The sequence below is a fragment of the Furipterus horrens genome, unplaced genomic scaffold (genome assembly GCF_987537825.1).
Source record: "Furipterus horrens unplaced genomic scaffold, mFurHor1.1.pri manual_scaffold_4, whole genome shotgun sequence".
Taxonomy (NCBI): Eukaryota; Metazoa; Chordata; class Mammalia; order Chiroptera; family Furipteridae; genus Furipterus; species Furipterus horrens.
The window spans coordinates 66,113,951-66,139,771 of record NW_028327174.1 but is presented as its reverse complement, the minus strand read 5'-3'; the positions used below and the strand labels follow the sequence as shown (position 1 = coordinate 66,139,771).

General features: G+C 34.5%; 1 protein-coding gene across 2 annotated transcripts in view; it reads right to left on the bottom strand.

Annotated features, from left to right (window-relative positions):
* Positions 1-25,524, bottom strand: part of NUP107 (nucleoporin 107) — a 39,697-nt gene extending 14,173 nt beyond the window's left edge. The window contains exons 1-14 of one of the 2 annotated variants that reach the window (XM_090275645.1): positions 25,435-25,524; positions 23,716-23,831; positions 23,147-23,233; positions 22,416-22,531; positions 20,140-20,284; positions 18,326-18,429; positions 16,200-16,327; positions 15,455-15,503; positions 8,108-8,179; positions 7,619-7,707; positions 5,625-5,703; positions 3,951-4,064; positions 1,350-1,440; positions 1,130-1,206 (exon numbers count right to left, since the gene is read on the bottom strand). In XM_090275645.1, the coding sequence (XP_090131771.1) occupies positions 1,130-1,206; positions 1,350-1,440; positions 3,951-4,064; positions 5,625-5,703; positions 7,619-7,707; positions 8,108-8,179; positions 15,455-15,503; positions 16,200-16,327; positions 18,326-18,429; positions 20,140-20,284; positions 22,416-22,531; positions 23,147-23,233; positions 23,716-23,791 (1,227 nt within the window). In that variant the 5' untranslated portion in view covers positions 23,792-23,831; positions 25,435-25,524. The remainder of the gene's footprint in view (positions 1-1,129; positions 1,207-1,349; positions 1,441-3,950; positions 4,065-5,624; positions 5,704-7,618; positions 7,708-8,107; positions 8,180-15,454; positions 15,504-16,199; positions 16,328-18,325; positions 18,430-20,139; positions 20,285-22,415; positions 22,532-23,146; positions 23,234-23,715; positions 23,832-25,434) is intronic. The other variant, XM_090275644.1, reaches the window with a different exon arrangement.
* Positions 25,525-25,821: the final 297 nt, after the last annotated feature.

The window sequence follows — 25,821 nt, the reverse complement described above, 5'->3', positions numbered from 1 at the left end:
AGTTTCTTGACCTTGAGTCCATTCAATTTTAAGCCTATTTTCCACTGCCATGCTAATCTTAAAACACTGATGTCATGTGCCCTCCAGGTTTAAATGGTTTACCACTATCTATAAAAAAAATTTAAAAGAAAAAACAACTCTCATCCCTTAGAGCAGCACTTGAGGACCACCACTGCCTGTTCTTAATTTACTTCTTTCAATCATCTTTGGCATTACAGTCAGTTCTGTTACAATGCTTATTTTGAAAATATGAATTTGTTTCAATGCAATTGATATGTCAAGGAACAATATGAACATAATGCAAATATCCCACTTGCTTATGCACAATTTCACCCTCAAGAAACACTAAATGAATGCAGAAAAACTACACCTAGCTGAATTGGCCACTTAGAAATATACAAAAGTAACACACCTCAAACACCTACCAGCTACCTCAGTACATCAGGTATGTCATAAACTAAATGAATACACATCAAGTGTTACAATTTTGTATTTGATTTCAGATAACCTCCTTTTACCACTTCATAACAACTCATAAGCTGGAACCCTCTGGCACCCAATTCTACAAGCAAAGCTCAGGTCCCTTTCAAGGTAAAGTGCCACATTCACATATTTCCTAAGCATTTAACAGTGTGAAACTTCTATTGCTATTATTAAGTTTTTATCATTTTACATATCACTGATGATTTTTGAATATGGTGCTCTAAACTCCTTTTCCCCCAGAAGTCCTGTGGGTTTTCGCTGTAGCGATTTTTAGGAATGCACAAGTCGCAACATAACCTATGGGAATTCCTTATTTTCACGCCCAATTGCCCAAATCCTGCTAAATTTTAAAAGTTCAATTTAATTCTCTTTCCTGGGAACCAGTTTTAGCCCAATGCTTATTCTCAGAATTTATTGGTACCTCCTTTATATTTTTGCCTTATATCAGTGTTTAATTCTTACTACTTAAGTGCCTGAATAATTCTGATAAGTAGTTAAGTCTGCCAATTCCTATTCCTCAATCTGATTGCAAGGTCTTTGAAAGCAGGAATTTTAGTCTTACACTACTCTGAATGTTTCACAGCACCTTCAGCAGGCCTTCAATTAATTAAAAATCAATATCAGTAAATATTTTATTATATCTTACATCTTCTGCCATTCTCCAACAACTTATTTTCCAAATGCATCTATATGGATTTCCTTCAACAGGCTCTAATTCTGTTCCTATAAAACAGTTAAAAGAAATAAAATATATAGTTTAAAATGAGATATTTGGTTGATTTCTAAACACAAAAGTATACTTCACAACGACTAGCATTTAGAGCTAAATACGTCCCCAACTCTCAGAATAAAATCTACTCATATACCTCCATTAACATTAGGGTCATGATAGAGCTTCCAGCCTTCAAGTGTTGCAGCTCTCCATGCCTGACCACAACGTTTACAGAGCCGCTGTGCCTTCAGAAACAAGAAAGAACAATTAGTCATGTAACTAGGGCAGTGCTGGAATATTTATGTAGAAGTATTATAAAAACATTGTTAGTTTCTCAAATGACAGGGTGCTATTGCTCATTCACTATATTGACAGTATTTCTTTATGTTAAAAGTGGCCAAATGAGGTTACTATGCCAGTAAGATAGACAGATGTAGGTTGTTCCATCATCTCCTCAGGAGCCATCTCTTCCCCAATCTTAGTTCATATGGTTTGAGCAGGCCTAATGCCATGTCTGAACTCTAGGGTTAGTCATGTGATCTAACAAGAATCACCCCCAGGGCTCTTGCTGAAGATACTGAGAAAGAGATACAATCCTTCTGCTGGGCTTCCTAGCTGGCAGGAAGACGTAAACTGCTGGTGGCCATTACAGAAGCAAGGAGTGGCTTCTTGGGAATGAAGTCAGAGAAGGCAGAACCAAGAGTTTGGGAGAGACAGTATCCAATGATGTCTTCTGAGTCCCTGGATCCCGCTTAAAGCCAGATTTAACCCTGTATACTTCCCTGTTCCATGAGCCAATCAATTCCCTTCTTGTAAGTAACCTGAGTGGTTTCTTGAACCTAGAAAACCTAATACATACAACCAGGTACAGACTATCTCAAAGAGCATTTTGCATTGATGGCTTTAAAAAATTATGAAATAAATATATTATGAAAGCTATGTAGAAACATGAAAAATGTTTTGATATGCTATATAAAAAGAGGATAAAAACTAAATGTAGAATCTTGAAAACATTCTAAGTGAAATAAGCCAAACAAAAAAGGACAAATATTGAATGATCCCACTTATGTGAAATATTTAAATGAGACAAATTCATAGAGATAAAAAGTGGATTAGAGGTTACCACGTGCTGGGGGAGGAGGGAAATCGGAAGTTCTATTTGGGATGATGAAGTTTTGGCTATAGAGACAATGGTTTCACATTGTTGTGAATGTAATTAATGCCACTGAAATACACACCTAAAAATAGTTAAAATGACCAATTTTGACATATATATTTCACTGCAATAAGAAAAAATTAATAATAGACCAAAATCATTGAAGTATATACAGTAGTACCTCAGTACTCATCATTAATTAGTTCTGGAACCTGTGACAAGTGCCTTAACAATGAAGCACTTTCTCTTGCAGGGTGGCATTGTGACTGATACAATTCTACCAAGTGCAAAGAGTCCCGAACAAGTGCCGAGCACTGAAACACTTTTTTCTCATCAAAATGTGATAAGTACAGGGTTTGACAAGTTCTGGGCCAACAAGTACTGAGGGATGGCTGTACTTTAAATGAAGTGAATTGTAATGCTATGTAAATATCTCAATAAAGATGTTAAAAAAAAAAAAACCCAACCCTGAATGTATACTATGATTACAATTATGTTAAAAAGAATTATAAAACAAAAAGAGCTTTAAGTAAATACAAAAACCCATTCTCTGTGGTAATGTAAAGGTAATGGGACCTGGAAAGTTCTTGTTTTTCATGCCTTCAGGTATGAGATCATTTTTTGTTTTCTGTTTTAAAAAGGTACATCCTTCTTTGCCACTGCAATTCCTAGTATCTTGCACATCATCTAGCAGAGTGGCTGGGACTGAAATATTTTCTGAGTAAATTAATATATGTTATCAACTTCTTTTCTTAATTAAAAAATAGGAATGATACTTAATAACCTAAAACTTACTACTATAAGAAATTACTTACTACATGCTAATGGTTTTTAAAACACTGAACAGACAACACTTTGAATTAATTCTAAAAGAACATCACTAAGAGTATTGCAGAAGAGGTACAGCATAACATCCACAGCTTGAAGCTCCTATGCATCAGACTGCCTCATCTCAAGTCAACAAAACCATCCAGTCAGCTGCCTGATTAGATACCAAACATTCTGCAGGCATACCTCATTTTACTATGCTTCACTTTATTCTGCTTCCCAGATGTATTTTTTACAATTGAAGGCAAGACCCTCTACCAGCAAAAACATTACCGTTTGCTGAATTGCAGTGTTCTGGAAGGGAACCCGCAATCTCTCTGAAGTATGCCTGTATATACAAGACCTTAACTACCACAAAGGAGATTACATTTTAAAGAGGTGAGATTAAAAGGAAGAAGTCTGAGGGCCATGGTGGTCTTCAAATGCATAGTGTCACCCGCAAGAGTAATTTGGGTCCGCCTTAGTCTCAACTCTTAAAAATCGGAACAAGAAGTAATGGAAATATGCCTAGGGTACACAGTACAATACAGGGAGGCAAAGTCTGACTTCTTAAAAAAATTTTTCTATTAGAGTTGTGCAAACTAGAGTGCACTGCCTTCTAAGGCAATGTGTTTCTTATCACTGGAAATGTTCAAACAGCAGTTAGACCCTGGTGCACTATGAAAGAGATTACTGCATTGAGAAGGCATACTAGGTGGGTCACAAAGATCTTTTTCAACTTAAAGAGTCGATAACTTTTTAAAACTGGACAAGCAGGGTGCACATATTTACCTCTTCTGTCATTCCAGCACGAATTAGAGTGAAAAGGTATTTGAGTAATCTAACTTCATCTTCTCTATCCAGATCATCAAGGGGCATTCTCTGTCTTATGGGAGCATCAGGGTCCTATAAAAAAAAAAAATCATCAACTATAAGTCCTTTGTACCCACATATATTTAAACATCATTAAAAAGTGATAAATCTCTGAGTATATTGCTGAAATAAATACATTTACAATTCAGTTAATTAAGAATGGGAAGGAGTGTCACAAGTGCTCCCAAAAGCCACACAACTGCCTGCTGCCCATTCAAAACAAACTCCTTTAGCCCACAAAGGGGCATGCTTAGGTCAGGGAAGGTGGAAACTCCAGTAGCCAGCCCAGCCAGATAACTCTAGAATGCTACTCATAATTCAAGATGACTTGATCTTTACCCTGATATAATAGCAACTACGTGGCCAAGTTAATACTAAACAGAATTAGGCCTAGATGAAAAATGAGCAGAGAAGAAAATGAAGGAGTCTCAACCTATTCTGTGACTAGAAAAGGCTAGTTGGTAGTTTCTGAGAACCTGTGAGAAGAGAGGCCATTATGGGATTGATGCTAGATAAAACATACCAACTCCCAATAAAATTCTTTATTTTAAAAAAGATTTCTAATAAACAAATACACCCTTTCCAAAACAAACAAAACCCAGTTATTTCTATGTACTACCTTTCACAGATAGAAATATGCTTTTAAATGTCTGGGATAATATACTGTTCTTACTTTTCAGCAAAGAGCACACATGATTTGCATGTTGAATTTCAAATGAAAAGCTATTTTAATGTGACTTAAGAAAGGAAGTAATTTTTATTCCAATGTCAGTGTGTATGGCAATGTGAGTATCAATCCATAAAATGGAATGTACAACAGGTTTGGGTATTTTCACAAATATTTTGCAGACAGATACAACCATTCAATTTTGGAACATGATCTCTCTAAAAGAAGGAAACCACCACTTTCCAGATAAGAGGAAATGACTTTCAGTTGCCTGCTACTGAGTAGTTTAGCTACAATTTATTTCAAGCTCTTCCAGTAGTTTCCAAATAATTTTCATTAAAAACCACCTTTGTTACCGAATATAATTTTAGCAATTTTTTCAGTTGTTACTTATTTCCATCACTGTTCACCATGAATATTTAATTCACATGCTACCACCTGTTACAAAACTCTACACCTTTATTTCTATAATTAGACTACTGTTCTTTTCAAATCCATTGTTACTCATATACTAGAATGTTTTAACATCAATCTAATTCACAAAGCTTTATTTTTCCCCCTGCTTTCTCTATATATTATAAAAGAGCATTCATAGGTCACCATCTAATAGTTGAAAAGTCACACCTTGCTATATGACCAAAATTAATTTGTTTTTAATGCTGGCAAATCAGGAACACTTTCTATAACTTTTTTAAAAATTTATAATTCATAGGTCACAGATATGTTCAAATACATTCTATCAAATTCAAATACAACTTAGTAGTTTTGGAGTTAAACAGTATAAGTAAATCTTCAGGAAACAAAAACAAGAAGCCTTTTAAAAAAGTCACATAACTTTGAAGACAGCTTTACAGCTTTCCTTGTTTTTCTTTTGTTTTTTCTCTCTTCCTTTTGAAGACAACTTTTATTTCAAAGAGAACACTTACCAATTCAGTGACAAGAGTACGGACACTTCCGATATAAGAAGACAGCTGCCGCTGTTTCAAGGTATGCAGAGTATTTTCCCTGAAAGAAAAAGTACAATTTATTTTTAAAGGAGTAATTTTAATAGGTCTATTTAAAAAAATAATTATGTCGAAGTAAAAAAGAAAAGTATAAACTCAGAAAAAACATGCAAAAATGCTAAGTATAAAAGGGCATTTTACATTTTCGCAGATGACTAATAATGAACACATCTTCATGTCCTTATTGGCCATCCACTTCTATGCTTTTGTGAGGTATCTATTCAAATCTTTGCCCTTTTTATTGGTTTATCTTTTTATTACTGAGTTCTAGCTCTTTATGAACTGTGGGTTCTGCTTCTTCCATGCTGCAGCTCACCACCAATTCATTTTCTCAATGATGTCTTTTAACAAGAAGGTGTTAATTTTGATAAAGTGAAATCAATTTTTTCCCCTGATTACTGCTTTCTGTGCCCTAAGAAAGAAACACTTGCCTATCCCAGAGTCATAAAGACGCCCTCCTATATTTTCCTCTGAAAGCTTTATGGTTTTAGCTTTTACATTTAGGACTAGGATCCAGCTTAAAAAATTGCTGAGTATGATGCAAAAGAGTTCAAAATCAATCTTTTTTTCCACATAGATTTCCAGATTTTTCTGCAGTTTATTGAAATAACATTCTTTTCCTCGTTAAATTGTTTTGAATGCTTTGTTGAAAACCAAATGGCCATATAAAGTGTGAGTCTGTTTTGGGGTTCTCTATTTTGTATTCATAAGAAACTTGCAAAAGTCTTAACAGGGCATTTTAACTAAAATTTTTTTTTCCTGAAAATGAAAATTCATTTACTTAGAAAAATCAAAACTACTGAAGATTTAATTTTTAAAAAGATTTTATTTATTTCTAGATAGAGGATAAGGGAAGGAGAAAGAGGGAGGAAAACATCAATGTGCGAGAGATACATTGACTGGTTGCCTCTCACCTGACCTGTAACCCAGGCACATGCCTGACTGGAGCAAACTAGCAACCTCTCAGTCTGTGGGATGATATCCACCCCACTAAGCCACACCAGTCAGGGCTGAAGACTTAATTTTTAATAAACATTCAGTGACACTAATTTCCTAGTTAAGCAGAAAAAATATATAATTGACTTGCAGACTTTGTACACATAATATTACTGAATTCAAAGGCAATCTGAACTTTTTCTTCAAGTCTTAAAATAAATTTGTCCCTTTAACCTAGGGGTGCATTCTGATTTTAAGGGCCTACAGTAATTTAAAAGTATTGAAGAGTAAGGGGAAAAGAAAATATTTTTAAAAAATCAAAAGTAGCTAGAAACATGCACAAGTGTCTAAACAAGTGTCTTCTTGATCAAATTATAACTGAGAAAATATAGCAGGTGATTATTTGAAAACCTGAATCAAACCATGTCACATTCTTTTGTTCTCAAGGTTTCCCATCACATTTAGAATAAAGTTCCAAACCCTTATCTTTGCCTGCCTATAAAAGTCCAGTGGGAGCTGGCTCTCTTCAATCATATTTTCTACCATACTTTTCCTTGCTGTGTTCACAACAGCCTCCTTGTGAACAAATACTTCACCTTCTCAGGGTCTTTGCAGTCTCTGTTCTTAACCAAAAGACCTGTCCCTTATATTTCTGCATAGCTTGCCTCCTTTATTTCTTAAAAGCCTCTTATTCTTAAATACCTGTTACTTCCTTAGAGAGACCATCTCTGATCACCTCTCCTACTTAAAATTGTACTCATTATCATCCTCTATCTAGCAACTGTTTTTTTTTCAAAGCTTTTAATATCAAACAGGATACATATTTGTTTATCCTCTCTTAAACAATTATATATTTCATGAAGGCAGGGTTTTTATCTGTTTTGCTCACAGCCTGAATAAGAAATAAGAAGTGAGTATTTACTGAAAGATGAGTAAACAAAACCAACTTTAAGTTTTAGAATAAAAGTTTAATGACTTACCAATATACTGATTTTGCATAAAACTCAATATTATCAGAAAAATCTCCAATCTCATCTTTGGCAATGCTCTCTAACCAATCTACCACCAGCTAGGAAAGTTAAAAAAAAAAAAAAAAAAAAGAGTATTAACTATAAAATCTGTATTTTATTTGCAGTACTCCTACACTTAATTCCAAAAATGTTTCTGGTATAAAAATACCAAGCAACAATTTTTCCAAACTCTATTTTTACTTTTTAAAGATATATAAAGATTATGGCAAAAGAATAAAGTTTTCTATAGGAATAATACAGTTTTTAACAAGTTATCCCTGAAATACTAGGGCTATTATTTGAAAACCAAAAATAAGGTTAATTCCTTTTAATTACAAATAAAAAGAAAAAAAAATAAGAAAAACATTTTAAATTACAACAACTTCAGTTCTTTTATATCATTTACCCACCTTTTCTTTCCGTGTTTCATAAAAGAATATTTAAAAATTCTAGTCATACCTGACTTTGTCGGACAAGTGAATCTCTCTGAAATAACGCCTCCACAACTGCTTTTTCACTAGCATTAAGAGCCTATTAAAATATAAATAAAGAGAAGGAAAGAAAAAGGATTCTCTAAGAATATTATTTCAACAGAATGTTAAAAGCAAATCTGAAATAAGTATATTTAATCGCCCATAAACATTTTACCACAAAGCAAACTGGTATATTCATCTAAGAAAATTTTTATAAATAAATTTCAAACTGCTGTATCAATGTGTGGCTGCTTTTACTTGATATTTTCATTTTATGGCTACACTTGGAATTTAAAATATGTTTTCCCCAGAGATATTGTTTTAGGGAAAAATGAAACATGTGACATATTAGAAAGTTAACATTGAAAGCTTTAAAATCTATTTGATCAATACAGCAAAGCTGATAAAACTTAATATTCCAAGGCTCTTAATACCAACCTTAAGGACAATTTGACAAAAATATTAGCAAGTAATATTAAGCAGTATATTAAAAGGGTACTATGGTAATGGAACCTATTAATTAATCCATTTTATTCACAGAGTCAATAAGAAAAACCACAGGAACATCTGGATAGATGCCAAAATGTCATTTGTAAAGATATCTTCATAAATTACAAATAGAATATTTTGCTAATATGGTAGACTATCTAGTTAAAGCCCATAGTAAGTATCATACTTAACTCTAAAACAAACAAACAAAATTAAATAAACACCAACTAAGTAGTATGGAAAAAGTCAAAGTTATCACTATTTTTAGATAATAGGATTGCCTACCAGAAAACCAAGACAGTTAGTGGAGAACTGTTAAAACCATTAAGTACAATAGATAGCCAAATATAAGATAACTAACTAATCTTCCTAGACACGCATATCACTTGATTGGAATGATATTAAGTATCTGCAGAATAAATAATTAGCACATTGAGAAAGCAATAAACAAACTAATAAAACTCATGGACACAGACAACAGTGTAGTGTTCACCAGGGGAAGGGGGGTGGGAATAATAAAAGGTAAAGGGCATCTAATACATGGTGATGGAAGATTTGATTTTGGGTGGTGGGCACACAATGAAATATACAGCTGACATATCATAGAAATGTATGCTCGACCTATTATTGCATCTTATTAACCAATGTCACCCCAATAATTTTAATTTAAAAATTAAAATAAAGTAAAAGTTGTTGTTTTTTTTTTTAAACCTTAAGAAATAAAAAATTAAAAGAGTGCTTCTGAAAAGCCAAAATTTTTTTAAATAGAAGATTGAAAAGATAGTAAAAAATATTTTAGGTGAAAAAGCAGATTAGCAGATGTGTGGCTGAAAGAATTTATTATAAAAATGTATACTTATTTATATCTTTTTTCACTATAGTTGCTTCAAACATGAATTACTTCTAGTAACTAGAAAATAAAGTAATTAAATTCCAAAAGAGCATCTGGCCTTTATAGTTTTAAAGGGGTATTTTTACCAAGACTTCAAAGAACAAATAATTTCGATATTCTTTGAACAAAGCAGAAAAAATGATGGAAGATTTATGAACTTGTTCTGGAGAGCTAGACACCAAAACTGGGTAAGGGTAACACACACACACACAAAATATGTTAGAAAAAGTTCTAAATAAAATATTAGTTAAGAAAATTTAGTATTATATTTAGGAATGCATCATGACTCAAGAGTTTATTCCATTTGAGGAAAATTCAACATAAGGAAAACTGTTAATGCAAACTATTACAGTAATAAATTAAAGCAGATATCTACAGAAGCTAAAAAAAATAAAGAGAAGAAGAACTATGTGACTGCATTCAATATCCATCCCAACACTTAGCTAGTTTGAAGGGGAAAAAAATCCTTAATCTGCAGTAAAACAAAAGCGTTCATAACAAAAGTCAAGAACACGAAAAGAATGCCTACTAACTGATACAATTGTATGGGTGCTCCTAGCCAATGGAATAAGGAAGTAAAAAAAAAAAAAAAAAAAAAAAGAGCTAAAGAAAGATAAAGGGAAACTATTTGTAAACTACTACCAATATAGAAAACCCAATAAAATCAATGAAAAACTTACTAGAGCTAATATAAGTCTCCAAAAATAGCCAAATGTGAGCTTTACACATAAATCATTAACTTATATGAGAGTAATAACTAATGATAAAATACAATAGGAAAGATAGTCCACTCACAATAGGATTTACACTCTTATAAACAGTACAAATCTATATTAAACTATAAAAGATCTAAATAAATGGAGAGCTATGCCATGATCATAAACAGGAAAATTCAACATAAAAATGTCATTTCTCCTCAAATTAATTAAAAAATTCAATATTAATGCTATAAATATCTCAACTAACTTTTTAAAAATGGAAATTATAAAGTTCATCTGCAAAACAAAAGCATGTAAAAATAGCCAAATATGCTTTTTAAGATGAGGAGGAAGACTAACCTTATAAGATATCAAAACTTCTGAGCTAGAGTGACTCAGTTGAGTAGTACTGACTTTCATATGAATCAACCAATAAAACACAAAACATCCATGTATAAATACGATATATTTATTTGATAAGTGGTGTTGGGCTAAATGGCTTTCCATATGAAAAAAGTTAAATCTCTTGCTTCCTTCATAGACAAACTTACTCAAATGAATTCAAGAGTTTATTATATAGAAAATAAGATTTAACCTAACCCTATATCTAAAAGAACTAGAGGAACAACAACAAACAAAGCCCAGAGCAAATAATCAAGATAAGAGCAGAATTAAATGACATAAAAACGAAAAAAAAAAGAAAATCAAAAGATCAATGAATCTAGAAGATGGTTCTTTGAAAAGATAAGCAAAACTGACAAATCTTTAACTCGACTCATCAAAAGAGAAGACCCAAATAAATAAAATTAGAAACAAAAGGGAAGTTACAACCAATACAAAGGATTGTAAAATATTACTATGAACAACTATATGCCAAGAAATTGAACTACCTGGGTGAAACGGACAAATTTCTAAAAAATTACAAGCTTCTAAAACTGAATCAAGAAGAAGCAGAGTGGGAGAGAGGGGAGGTGGGAGGAGCAGGGCAGAGCAAAGGGGGAAAATGGGACAACCGTAATATAAAAACAATGAATGAATGAATAAAATGTATGTAACTAAAAAAAAAAAAAAAAAAAAGGAAACAGAAAGTCTGAATAGACAATAACAACTAGTGAAATTGAAACAGTAATCAAAAAACTCCCTGCTACAAAAGCCCAGGACAATGGCTTCACAGGCAAATTTTACTAAACATTTAAAGAAGAAATAACTCCTATCCTTCTCACACTATTCCAAAAATTCAAGAAGAGGGAAGGCTCCCAAACTCTTTTTATGAAACCAGTATTATCCTAATTCTAAAACCAGGTAAAGACACAACAAAGAAAAAACTACAGGCCAATATGGCTGATGAACATAAATGCTACAATCCTTAAAATATTGACAAACTGGATCCAGCAATACATTAAAAAGATCATATACCATGATCAAGTGGGATTCATCACAGGGATAGTACAATATTCACAAATCAACAAACATAACACACCACATAAACAAAGTGAAGAATAAAAACTATATTATCATATCAACAGATGCAGAAAAAGCATTTGATAAGATCCAGCACCCATTTATGATAAAAGCACTCAGCAAAGTGGGAACAGAGGAAACATATCTAAACATGATAAAGGCCATATATGAGAAACCTACAGCCAACATCATCTCAACAGGCAAAAACTAAAAGCTTTCCCCTTGAGTTCAGGAACAAGACAAGACTGTCCGCTCTCATCACTCTTATTCAACATAGTACTGGAAGTTCTTAGCCACAGCAATCAGACAAGAAAAAAATAAAATAAAAGGTATCCAAACTGGAAAGGAGGAAGTGAAACTGTCATTATTTGCAGATGACATGATAGTGTACACAGAAAACCCTATTGTCTTCACCAAAAAATTACTCAACCTAATAAGTGAATTTGGCAAAATAGCAGGGCACAAAGTCAATATTCAGTATTGAGAGCATTTTTGTACACCAACAATGAAATCAGAAAGAGAAACTAGGAAAAAAATCCCATTTACTATAGTAACAAGAAAAATAAAGTACCTGGGAATAAACTTAACTAAGAAAGTAAAAGACCTATACTAGGGAAACTATAGAACACTTAAGAAGGAAATTGAGGAAGATACAAATAAATGGAAACATACTATGTTCATGGACTGGAAGAATTAATATCATTAAAATGTCCATATTACCCAAAGCAATCTATAGATTCAATGCAATTCCTATTAAAATACCAATGGCATATTTCACAGATCTAGAACAAATATTTCAAAAATTTATATGAAACCAAGAAAGACTCCAAATAGCCTCAGCAATCTTGAGAAAGAAGACCAAAGTAGGAGGGATCACAATACCTGATATCAAACTATACTGCAAGGCCACTCTAATCAAAACAGTTTGGTACTGGCCTAAGAATAGACAAACAGATCAATGGAACAGAATAGAGAGACCAGAAATAAACCCAGGTCTCTATGGTCAGTTAATATTTGACAAAAGGGACAGGAGCATACAATGGAGTAAAAACAGTCTCTTCAACAAATGGTGATGGCAGAATTGGACTGGTGCACACAAAAAAGAAACTAGACCACTAGCTTAAACCATACACCAGAATAAACTCAAAATGGACGAAAAACTTAAATGTAAATCGTGACACCATAAAAGTCATAGAGAAAAACATAGGCAGGAAAATTTCAGATACCCCATGTAGCAGTATTTTTGCCAATATATCTCCTAGGGCAAGGGACATAAAGGAAAAAGTAAGCAAATGGGACTGCATCTAAAAGCTTCCGCACGGCTAAAGAAACCATCATCAAAATGAAAAGGGAACCAACCATATGGGAGAAGATATTTGCCAATGATAGACTGGACAAGGGTTTGATATCTGAAATATATAAAGAAGTCATATGACTCAACACCAGGAAGACAAACAATCCAATTAAAAATGGGCAAAGGACTTGAGTAGACACCTGTCCAAGAAGGACATACAGATGGCCCATAGACATATGAAAAGATGCACAACATTACTAGCCATCAGACAGATGCGAATTAAAACTACAATGAGGTTATCACCTCACACCTATATCACCTGTCAGAATGGCCATCACTAATAAATCAACAAACAACAAGTGCTGGTGAGGATGTGGAGAAAAGGGAACCCTACCTAGTTCACTGTTGGTGGGAATGCAGACTGGTGCAGCCAGTATAAAATTTTCTCAAAAAACTCAAAACAGAATTGCCTTTTGACCCAGCGATTCCACTGCTAGGAATATACCCTAAGAATCCTGAAACACCAATTTAAAAGAACTTATGCACCCCTATTTACAAGAGCCAAGTGCTGGAAACAGCCTAAGTGCCCATCATTGAACAAGTGTATCAAAAAAAACTATGGTACATTTACACAATGGACTACTACGCAGCAGAAAGAAAGAGCTCCTACCTTTCGCAACAGCGTGGGCAGAATTGGAGAATAAGCCAGTCGGTAAAAGGCAAATACAGTATGATCTCACCTATAAGAGGAAGCTAATGAACAAAAATAAACTAACGAGCAAAAGAGAACCAGAGGCAGAAAAACATGGAACAGACTGACAGTGACCAGAGGGGAGGGGGATAATGGTGGAAAGAAGGGGAAGAGACTAGTCAAAAAACATGTGGACAACAGTGTGAGGATTGACTGTGGGAGTGGGGTGTGGGTTGGGAGGATGAGGGCAAAGGGAAAAATTGAGACAACTGTAATAAGAGTAACAAAAAAAAGTTTTTAAATAAATAAAAAGACAATAAGCTTTAGATTTAGAAGAAAACATAGCAGAATATTTTTTAAATAGTTCAGAAAGGCCTTCCTTAACAAAAAAGATAGTAAATGACAAAGGAAAACATGACAAATGTGATCAGTTAGATATGGAGATGTTGGCTTTACAAAGACCCCTTAAACAAAGTTGAAAGACAAGTAACAGAAAGGAAATTAGGGACTTCCGGTCAAGATGGTGGCATAGGTAGACACATTTTGTTTCCTTCCACAACCATATGAAGGATAACATCTACCTCAAAACAAAAAACCAGAACTACCAGAAAATCAAACTGCATGGAAGTCCAACAAACAAAGCTATAAAGATGTCATACTCATCCAGATTGGCAGGATGGGTGGAGACAGGAAGCCAGGGTGGAGAGGACTCAGTATGACAGAGGCAAGAGTGTGGCTGCGGCTGGCCAGTGGAAAGAGCAGTCACACATCATAAAAGCCAGGAGAGACACCTAGAGAGCAATCCCAGCCCTGGGCCAGACTGAGCAGCTCACGGTTTCAGTGCCAGGTAAATAAAGCCTCACAGCTTCTGGCTGTGAAACCAGTGGAGGTTGGGGCAGCGGGAGAAACTGCCAGTCTCTCAGGAGAGAGTCTGTTCAGAGGTTCCCCACGGTCCTAGAACGCTCACAAACTCATCCTCTCTGGGAACCACCACCAGGGCAACAGCTAGAGGGGCACCAGTTATATATGAGAAGCAGGTGAAGTGCCTGGAAAAGGGGCGAGTGCTGAGCAAGCAATGTTGTTCCCTCTCAGACCCCTCCCCCACATACAGCCCCCATATGGTGAAATGGGTCACCTCATACCAACGAATATCTAAGGCTCTGCCCCTTACAACATAACAGGTGTGACAGCTCTACCAAAGACACAGACACAGAAGACTGTCAAGTTGAGGAGACAGTATGACCCCAAAGAGGGAGCAGATCAAGGCTCCAGAGGGAGAACTAAGCAATGAGAAGATAGCCAATGGCCTGAGGAACAACCCCCTTAAATTTTCTAGAATTTCAATGTTGCATAGAGAGGACAGTGAAGCATCCCACTCTTCACCTTTTGAGGGTCCTCTGTGTAAAGAAAGAGCTCTCTAGAGCATTACAGTGGCTCTTTCCAAAGTCTCACCAAGCATTTCACAGTGAAATTCTCATCCTCATCTTAAAAAAAAACAAAACACAAATCCAAAACAACAAAAAAGCAAACTATGTGTATATGTATGTATAAAGATGCATAGCAAAATGCCTGGTAGGATACAGCACCAAATGGTTAGACTGAACAGTAAGAGAGAGAAAGTGGACTTTTACCTTTTACTCTATAATACCAATAAATATTTGATTATTTTATCTTTTACTGTATCTTTTATTTACTTGTACAATTTTAAAAATGAAGAAACTTCATGATAGAGGGTCAAAAATCAAATTCTACTACTAAAATCTTTTAATTTTTAAGCATTTATGACAAAAAATTAATATAAAACTTACAGTAACTGCAAATATATTTTCATCTTCTAAGGCAGACTGTATCCTGTCTCTAAGGAAAAATAACACAAAATTGAAAAGCCTTATTTCACGTAAACATATAAAATCACCCTTTAAGCTATATGCATGCACAAATCTACAATCTAAAATATGAGTTTTAATTAACTTAGCCATCATGCTTTAAAAACAAGATACACGCCATAAATGCCTTCCAAATCTGTTACTGACATCTGAACAAAACTGATATTTTTAAAAAATACACACATAGTCTGTAACAGCTATCTGCTAATGCATACACCTAACTTTTTAATATAATGTTTCCACATGGCAAAAATAAAATTTTATGATTTTCTTTGAAGATTTTATCATAAGGATGAGAAAGCAACAGAATGAGTCAAACCACTAAGCATCTGAAAGGACAATTTGGTAAACTTCTTTTAAACTTCTACATTACATAAATTCTTGTTTCAGTTTTTCTCTTAAATCAATCCTCTCCCAAACATTGCAGTATTTTTAGCACTTTCCTTAAATATATATACATATCCAATTTTAGGTAAATACCTGCATTAGAATCTCCTCCTAACTCACTCCTCCCTAACTCACCCCCAACAACTAAGGCATCAGAAATGATAAGCATCAAAAACAGCAGAACCTATTTCCAAACACATCCTACCTTAACATTTAAATTGATTTGCTGTTGGTTTGTTACCTTGTGTTTATTTCATTTACGACTTCTGCACAACTTTACCTATACAAAGAAGCCAGCAGCCTCCATGTGACCATTTCCTGTTGAAGAAGCCAGAGCATGCTGGCTGTTTTTGAAAACTTTTGAAGTCCAGGTGTTGCTCGGTTCACTATTTTACTCAGTATATTCACCTGAATTATAAACACAGACATAAGGAGGTTTTCTGTAATTTTGAGTAGCAACTCTGTATTCTTCAAGTACACTGTGCTAAAACTAATTACACGTACAGGGGTGGGCAAAGGTAGGTTTACAGTTGTGAGTAGTTGAAACACAGTTTACTCTGATATTATTATTCACTTATTAATTATAGTATTATTTATTTGTGTTATCTGTATTCTTATTATTATTACTTCATCCTTATTTATGACTTACCTTTTAGGTAATGATGGCTGGTAATTTAACCAATAACCAACCTGCATGTCTTTCTCCATACATATAACCCTACTTTTGCCTACCCCTATATTATATTTATATAATAAATTTGTCCTATATATTGTCTTTTTAAACTGAATGTAATATAACATTCCCATTAGAAATGGTCTTAAAGTAAGGTGTGTTTATGTGAGTAGATATGTAAAATTATATAACCTAGACTCAACAATAATAGCTTTGGGTACATTTTTTCTCTCTGTATATATATCAGTAAGATGAGCTAAATCTAACCTATACCTGACAAAAATCGTAACATGAACCTACACAGTAGAAATGAAAACTAAAAATAAAATATCTTCAAATTATGTCTGAAAAATTTATACCTATTAATAAATCAAGAAAAATATTTTCCTACGTTAGGGACCAAAACAATGCCATTTCTGGCCAAAACTTCAAAGTAAGTCACTCCTTGTTCTAAAACTGTTCTTAACCTTTTTGAGACTTGAAGTACACATGAAAATCTAGTGAAAGGTATGCATGTTCTCCCCAGAAACACATAAAATTGTTTATCAGGAAGTTTAAGAACTCAGGTTAAAGAAAATCTTTTTCAAAGGTTATGAATAGTACCTCCTTATCTTATCAAAGAGGATAAAGAAACATGATTATTCTCATTCAGAACATGAAGAACCACCACCACAACAGGTTTTACCTCCCTTTGAAAAGAATACACAAAGTAATGTTACTTCTGTTTTAAGGTCAGTTTTTATTAGAAGTGTTATCTGTACTACCATTCATACATTAAATTCTCCACTGGAATTCTAACTCTAGTGAGTCGCTAAAGTGGTTATTATTCCTCCTGTTATTTAATGAAGTCACTGCTTTTTATAATTGAATAATTCAGAAACTGATCATTGAAATAATATTAAATGCTCAAAATAAATGTTGGCTTTTATTTTTTTTTTTTTTTTCACTTTTTGGCTATTATTTCCATTATCCTTGAATGTAAGTTTCTAGAAGCCCCTTTCCTTTTAAAGGACTTATTTATACTGGTTTTAGGTTCACGACAGAATTGAGTGGAAAATACAGAATTCTCATTACTCTCTGCCCTCACATATGCATAATCTCACCTCCTATCAATATCCAACCCCAGTGTAGTACATTCGTTATAATCAATGAACCTACACAATACATCGTTATCACCCCAAGTCCATAGTGTTCATAAGGGTTCACTCTTGTCTTACAAAGTGGCCATACCATTTGGATTCCCACTAGCAATGAACGAGAGTTACTGCTGCTCTACATCCTTAACAGCATTTGGTGGTATTAGCATTTTGGATTTTTGCCATTCCAATAGTACAGTGGCATGCATCTCATTGTTTTAATTTGAAATGCCCGAATAACTTCTGATGTTAAATATCTTTTCATATGCTTATTTGCCATCTGTATATCTTATTCTGGTGAGGCATCTATTAACATGTTTTTCCATTTTTAATTGTTCATTTTCTTACTGTTGAGAGTTTTAAGAGTTCTTTGTATATTTAAAATTTTCCTTTTTTAAAGCAGCAAAGTCCTTTTGTCCACAAAATAAATCTTATATGAACCCTCAGTATGTAAAAAGCAGAGCTATTCTGGCTGACCTCCCAACCATTATACATATGATATCTCCTTCCCATACCATTCAGAAATTCTCACAGGTTGATGCTGTTCAAAAAAACCCAACACTGATGTTTAACCAACAATGGAGTGAATTAACTTACCTGAACACTACAAATGTTTTCATACTCTTCTATAAGGTCAAAAACTGTAGTTGAAGAGTGCTTCAAAAAAGACTGCAGGAAATCAGAAAACATACTCATGGATGCTAGAACACATTAAAAAGAAAAGGAATAAAAAATATTAAATGATATACCTCTAGGTAATTAAAAACTTAAAAACATAGCTATGAGTCTTTTTTTACTGCTATATTTTTATTTTATTTTTTAAAATAACTTATTTGTTTGTTTTTTTGTTTATTTATTTTATTTTTAGAGAGAGGGGAAAGGAGAAAGAGAGGGAGAGAAACATCACTGTGTGGTTGCCTCTCATTCACGCCCCCAACTGGGGACCTGATGTGCAACCTAGTCATGTGCCCTGACTGGGAATCGAACCAGCAACACCTGGTTCACAGGCCGACGCTCAATCCACTGAGCCACACAGCCAGGAACTGCTATATTTTTTAAACAGTTATAACTGTGGGTAAAATACACAAAACAAAACTTCCCATTGTAACCATTTTTAAATGTACAATTTAGTGGCACTGTTGTGCTACCATCATCACCATCAATCCACAGAATTCTTTTCATCTTGCAAAGCTAAAACTCAGGATAGCCAAAGCAACCCTGAGAAAGAACAAAACTGGAGGCATTACACTTCCTGATTCCATACTATTCTACAAGGCTACAGTAATCAAAACAGTAAGGTACTGGCATAAAAACAGACATATAGACCAATGGAACAGAACAGAGACTCCAGAAATAAACTCCCACATATATAATCAACTAATATTTGACAAGGGAGCCAAGATACTCAATGGGGAAAGAACAGTCTTTTCAATAAAAGGTACTGGAAAAACTGGTAATCCACATGTAGAAAAATGAAATTGAACTCCTATTTTACGCCAGTTTTACAAATGATTAAAAATGGATTAAAGATTTAAATATAAGACCTGAAAATGTTAAAACTTCTAGTAAAAAGTATAGGGAAAAACTTCTTGACATTGGCCTTGGTAATAATTTTTTTGGATATGGCATCAAAAGCATAAGCAACAAAAGCAAAAATCAACAAGTGACTATATCAAACTAAAAAGTTCTACACAGCAAAAAAAAAAAAACAATTAACAAAATGAAAAGGCAACCTATGAAATATGAGAAAAAAAATATTTAATTTATTTATTGTTTTTCTATAAAAGTTGTCCCATTTTTTTCCGTTACTCCCCCCATACCTGGGAAAAAATATTTTTAAGTGATATACTTGATAAGGGGTTAATCTCTAAATATGTATCACTCACAATGTTAGCTTATGATGATGATAAAATGATGAAGAACTTATGCGGTAATGTGTAGATACAGAGACACTAAAAGCAACATTTTTTTTTCCCGAAAAGGGAATGGTAATAACCAATCTAAAAATGGAAAGATCTCATTACTATTTGAAAATAGCATTAGCATCCAGGCCAAATAAACACAAGTCAACAGTGTTAAATAAAAACTAAACCTAAAGAAAAAGAGAAGCTCTTTCAACAGCACAAATATGAAAAGAATAAAAACATTAGAGACTTGTCCACCACAAACCTAATAGGCTGCTATTTACACTGAAAGATAAAATGGCAAGATGCTGCTCCAACTGAGAACTAAGATGAAGTTCTAAATTTTAGAGCTACTACCTCAAATGGCTTATCTTATTACCATAGCTAATTAGCTTAACAACAAAAAAAAAATTAATGATGACATTCGGGAACAGGAGAAGATAGTTTCCCTGACTTTAGTAAAGTGACAACCTATTTGGTTACAAACAAAGCTCAAAGCCACCTTACCAGCCTCTCCAGGATCATCCTCACGCAACATCACAGCACTGAGAGTTACGTCCTCTGTTATACCGTGGGACTCTGTGTTTGTGAAGAGCCCTGGACGCTGTGCTGAGAAAGCAGCTGTCCAATTACTGTCATCCAGATTAGTTACCTTATAAAAAAGGAAGATACAGAAAAGGAATGGAGCTATTACCATTGAGTGAATAAAGACATTAATACTGTTATATTTTTTTAACCTCTGTATGTTTTCCATTTTCAAGAGATAACCACAGGGTCTATTTTGTTTAAAAAAAAAAAAAGAGAAAAAGATGCTTTTTTTGATCGTTTTCTTCTTTGTACTGCCTAAACTTATTCCATACTTAAAAAAAAGCCAATTAAGATCATATTTTATAATAACTAAGTTGATATTAATAGGTAAATAATGAAGTCCTACTGCTCTAATTTCACATCAATTTTTCACTTTTGGGAAATTGTACTGGACTAATGACCAGTTTCTTCAACAAACAAATGGTAATTTTAAAAGGATGAGGGAGGAACTTAAAAGACATATCCAGCAAGTACAATACATTGACCCTGTTTAGTTCCTGATTTGAACCAACTGACTTAAAAAATTTGACACAGCTGAGAAAAAGTGAACATTTAACGAAACAGATAATAAAAATAAAGTGGATATGTGAAATAATAAAGGGATTATAGCCTCTGTGTATATGGGGTGATTTAAATGTGCTAAGTTTAACAGAGATATTGTGGGTTTGATTCCAGACTACTGCAATAAAGCAAACAGAGCCATAAAGTGAGTCACATGAAGTTTTGGGTTTCCCAGTATATATAAAAGTTATGTTTACACTATACTGTAGCCTATTAAGTGTGCAATAGCATTATGTCTAAAAAAATAATGCACATACCCTAATAAAAAATATTTTATTGCTAAAAATGCTCACCATCATCTGAGCTTTCAGTGAGTTGTTATTTTTTCACTGGTGGAGAGACTTGCCTTCAATTTGTAAAAAAAAATTGAGTATCTGCAAAGTGCAATCAAACGAGGCCTGTATTGTGCTTACATTACAGATAGCTTCCCTACACCTCAAAGGTATGTACTGAAGTATTTATGGATAAAATGGTTATGAAATCTGAAAGCTGTAAAGTAATACAGGGAAAATGCTGTGGGAATAGATGAAACAATATCAGCCATATATTGGTAACTGTTGAAACTGAAGAATGAGCACATTCTGTTTTTGAACATATTTTTAAATATCCATAATAAAGTTTTTTTTAATTGACCTTTATTTAAAACCCAGGCATGAGAAATAATGAAAATGTATCTTTAAATCAGTTTCCCAAGGAAAAATGCTAAAGATGGATGCTGGCCGGAACGCTATATATTCACAAGATAGTAACTATGGGCTGAAGAGAACTAAACTTCAGCTATTAGAGACTAATTAATAGTTAGTCCCTTCTGGGTACTTAGTATAAGGATAAAATCTTGGTAGGCAGATATGATAAAATTAATGTAGCAGTTTTACTTTCTTCAGGGCACCGTATATATCCAAGACAATCTCTTACACCCAATTATTAAAACTGTCAAAGCAAATCAAGAAAATACGTTTGACTACACAGTAATTCCTAAACGTTTTATAATAATCAATATACACTTATTCTACCATTGTCTTTAAGAGAGTAACAACTTTACTATTCATCTTGCAGTTCTGAAGCAGTAAATAAGTCAGCTTTTGCTTAAACCCAGAGGCAGTTAATTCACTCATCTTTTTAAGTACGACAAGATAGATCTTGCCAAAATAAACCAGTTTCATAAGCAGAGTAAAATTGTTCAATGACTGTAACATTGTTATGCTCTATAAAGTCACAAGTCTATAATAAATATTTTAAAGATTGAATTAACCTTCTAAAACAAAGAGAGGTTTAACATACAAAACCACTCTTCAGAAAACACCAAGTTTAGAATATTTCAAATGAATGTAAAAATTTGTGCCTTTTAAATATGTAGAGCCAAATATAGAAGAATCGTTTTTATCTTGTTTTGAAATTGAATGTACCTACTAATACTCTACTTTTCCAACAAAACTCGTCTTTTGTCTTCTTCTCAGTGAGATGTAATTCTTTCTTTTTCTGTAGTATTTTAAACACCTAATGTCAAGTCATTCTACATCACAGTGTATATATTTCTTCTGCTATTTTAAATACTATCCCCTAGTGATTCCTAAAGAGCATCACATCATACTTTTATAAGAGGAAGAAAATTTCAGCCCTATTTTTCTACATACCATAGACAGATTTCCCAAGAACCCTGAAGACTGTGTAATCCGGGGAGACCTCCCTCCTGTTCCAAGAATGCAGGAAACATCTGGTTGCCTGAGTAAGCTTCGGTTTGGTGGAGTAACTACAAAGAAGTTAGTAAGAAGAATCCAGAGTGCATGAGCACTGATCATGAAAAGAGAACAAACAAGCAAACAAACAACAAGAACAGATAATTTTCAGTTTTCAATTACTTTGATTATAACCAAATAAATACTTTACATATTAACATTTCCATGATATGAAGATTTTAACTTATTTTGGTACTACCAAGCCCATCAAGAAAAATTTCACTGCAAATAGAGATGCTCTCATTATAACATAATTGAGCAGAAAAAAGGACACTAATGAGTTATCGGATTGTTCATATTCTAATTTTATAAAATTACACAGTAAGGAGGCAGTATAGTGTAAAGCACATGGGCTTTGGGTAATCAGATCATTATTTGAATTTTGGTTCCATTACTTATATACTTGCTTGGCTATGTTATCAGCATTGATTAACTTCTCCAGTTTTGTTAAAGAGAGATAATACCTACTTCATAATTTATGTATAGAGTTCAACAAATAGCAACTGCAATCATTTCTATTTGTTCTTAATTATTGATATTGCAACCAACTATTATATATTATGTGTATTATAAGTGTTAGCTACTACTACTCTTATTATTAAATGCTTTAAAAGCAAAAAAAATCTTACAAGGTGGTCGAAATGAGCCAGGAGTTCGAGGGGTAACCTGGTTTCTTGGTGTGGTATTAGCAAAAATTTCATCTTGGGATGCCCGAACTGTAGGAAGTTAAGAAAAGTTTTCCATATCGAAAAGACACCATTAAAATTAGAATTAACTATATTTACACTACACAAAATATGTGACTATATATTTCAAGGACAAGGCATTTTATGTCTATCATTTCTTCTGTATGAAGAGTAAGTTGCTACCACTTAAGATCTCAGATATCAGTCTTAGATTACTACACATTAAACTAAGAATTCTTAGCCATATTTCAAATTAAAAATGGATATCTAATCTCAGCAAAAGCTAACCACAATATAAAAGTTAACAATAATGGAATATCCTTATTTTCAGGAAGACATAAATCTTAATCTCATTGAATATCAGCATATTTACCAAATAACATATCTGAGGAGTCAAAAAATGATTAATTTCTGCAGCACTTTATTAACACCTCTCATAAAAAGAAAATTCTATAATCCTGATTCAAAACATTCTGAAATTTTTATAATGATGCTTAAAATGCAAAGGATACTTAAAACTCTTTTTTGAGCACTCTGTTTCCGTGCAGTCCGTGTCACCTCTGCCTCCCGGATCACAGGAGATGACATCTCTTCAAAGTCACTCCTAAAATAGCATAATCAAGTTCACCTGAGTGAAACAAGAATGTAGCATTTACAAAGAACTTTATAAATATACTCATGATTTGAGCAAAGGACCCTGAGTCAGTCAAGGCATACATCATTTCAGTAGTCACACCTTTGCTCTTTTTGTTGATAATGCCCTTCTAGCTCCAAATCCTGCTTATCCCTCAAAGTCCTCCTTAAATTTTACCTGCACAAAGACTTCTTTGACTTTCTGGCACTCAGTATATTTTTCTCCTTTGCAATTATTTCAACACTTGGAATCTGTATTAGGTAACTGCTTCATGAAGTTAAATTTTTCATCTGTTTAACTGAGGAATCCCCTAAAATTGAAGTAGCTATCTCTTAAAGGGATTTTCTGTAGTCTCCAAAATACTTCAAACCATAGTGTGATGGAGGCTAAGTACAGAGGAATTCTAGTGCACTAAAGGTATCTCCTGTCTCAGCACTATTGTAGTCACAATGCTCCAGATCATCTCTGTCCTTCTCAGCTCAAGGCCTAGAAAATAAATTGTGTGAATTGAGAGACCTGTATTTTCATAGAAGAACCTAATGTGCTTTTCCTCCACTTACAGAATCAAGGCCAAATTTCCTACCGTGGTTTCTACAATCTGACCCCAGCTTACCAGTTCCTTATATTCACCTACATCACCCCCATACAAACATATACATGCGGCCGTTTACTTATACAAAGCATGCACTTTCATATCTATACACCTCTGCATATATTTTATAGAGAACATTTGCCCCGTTGAACACTTACTCATCAAATAGCCTCCCAGAGTCTGGAGACACAAAGATCCAGTTTGGCAACTTGGTTCTTCTATTTATAAGCTTCCTAACTTTGACCAAGTTCCTTAAACTCTTTCAGTCCCAGTGTTATCTATGAAAAGAGGATCATAGCAACTATCCCCACAGGACTGTTGCGAATATTAAATTATCTAATAACATATTTAAAGTGTTTAAGGCACACAATCTTGGCTACTCGTATTATTCAAAGGCTGACTAGAAAGTTGCCTCCATTGAGGTCTTCCTGATACCTCGGGTGACAGGGAGACTTAATCGCTTCATTTCTTGCCCCACAGAGCAGTAACAAAACTGCCTGTACTGCCTGTCTGTCTCCTCGGCTACACAACGAATTCCCCGAGGCTAAGAGCCTTGAATAACCCATCTTTTTCGCAGACGGCTGGCTTAGCGTCAGGATCATAAGAGGACTCAATTCAATAACTATCTGATGCTATAACTTATAATCAGAATGAGAGGAGATTCCTAGTTCCGTTATCGACAGCCTTTGTGATCTCTGGCCGGTCATTCAGTATTTCACATGCCGGGCCACCTCCTACCCCGCCCACCACAGGAGCGAAAAATGTTCCACAAAGGCTCAAAAGAAAGATCAGAGCCGCCGTGGGAACGTAGATTATCTTTCCACATCCCTCTCCCACCCAAGCGGTCTTTCTTCCATCAGCTGCAGTCTCCCTGCCCTGGAAAAGTCCTAGGATCAGCACCCGGGCCCTCTTGGCTTCCTCTAGGAGTCGGGTTCCACCTGCTTCGTTCCGCCAACAAGTAGCAGAGACAAGGGTCCGAGCGCAGCAGTCACGACCAGAACTCACCTGTCCATGGCTACAACCTTCACCGAGAACCCTGCTAATTTGGTTTCAGTTTAATTGCCTCGCTTCAGCCTTCCCGCTCTCCGGAAGCAAACCCTGTGACCCGGAAGTTCTCGTTAATACGCGTAGAGAAAAGAGGAAGTGGGGTGGGGGTAAGAAACACTTTCCCACTAGCGCAGGGACAACCTACGCCTGCAGTCGCAGGTCCGATCTGCGCAGGCGCGAAGGTGTGCCAGAGCCGGACGGCGGGGGTCTAGCCGAGGAGGGTGCGGGGCCTGACAGGGTTTAGCGAAATGAACGGCCGCCACTTTGCCTGACTGGCATTTGTGGGCGTGGTACAGGCGCCGGGTTATCCTACTGCTAAACTTATGTGCACGGGTAGTTGAGAAA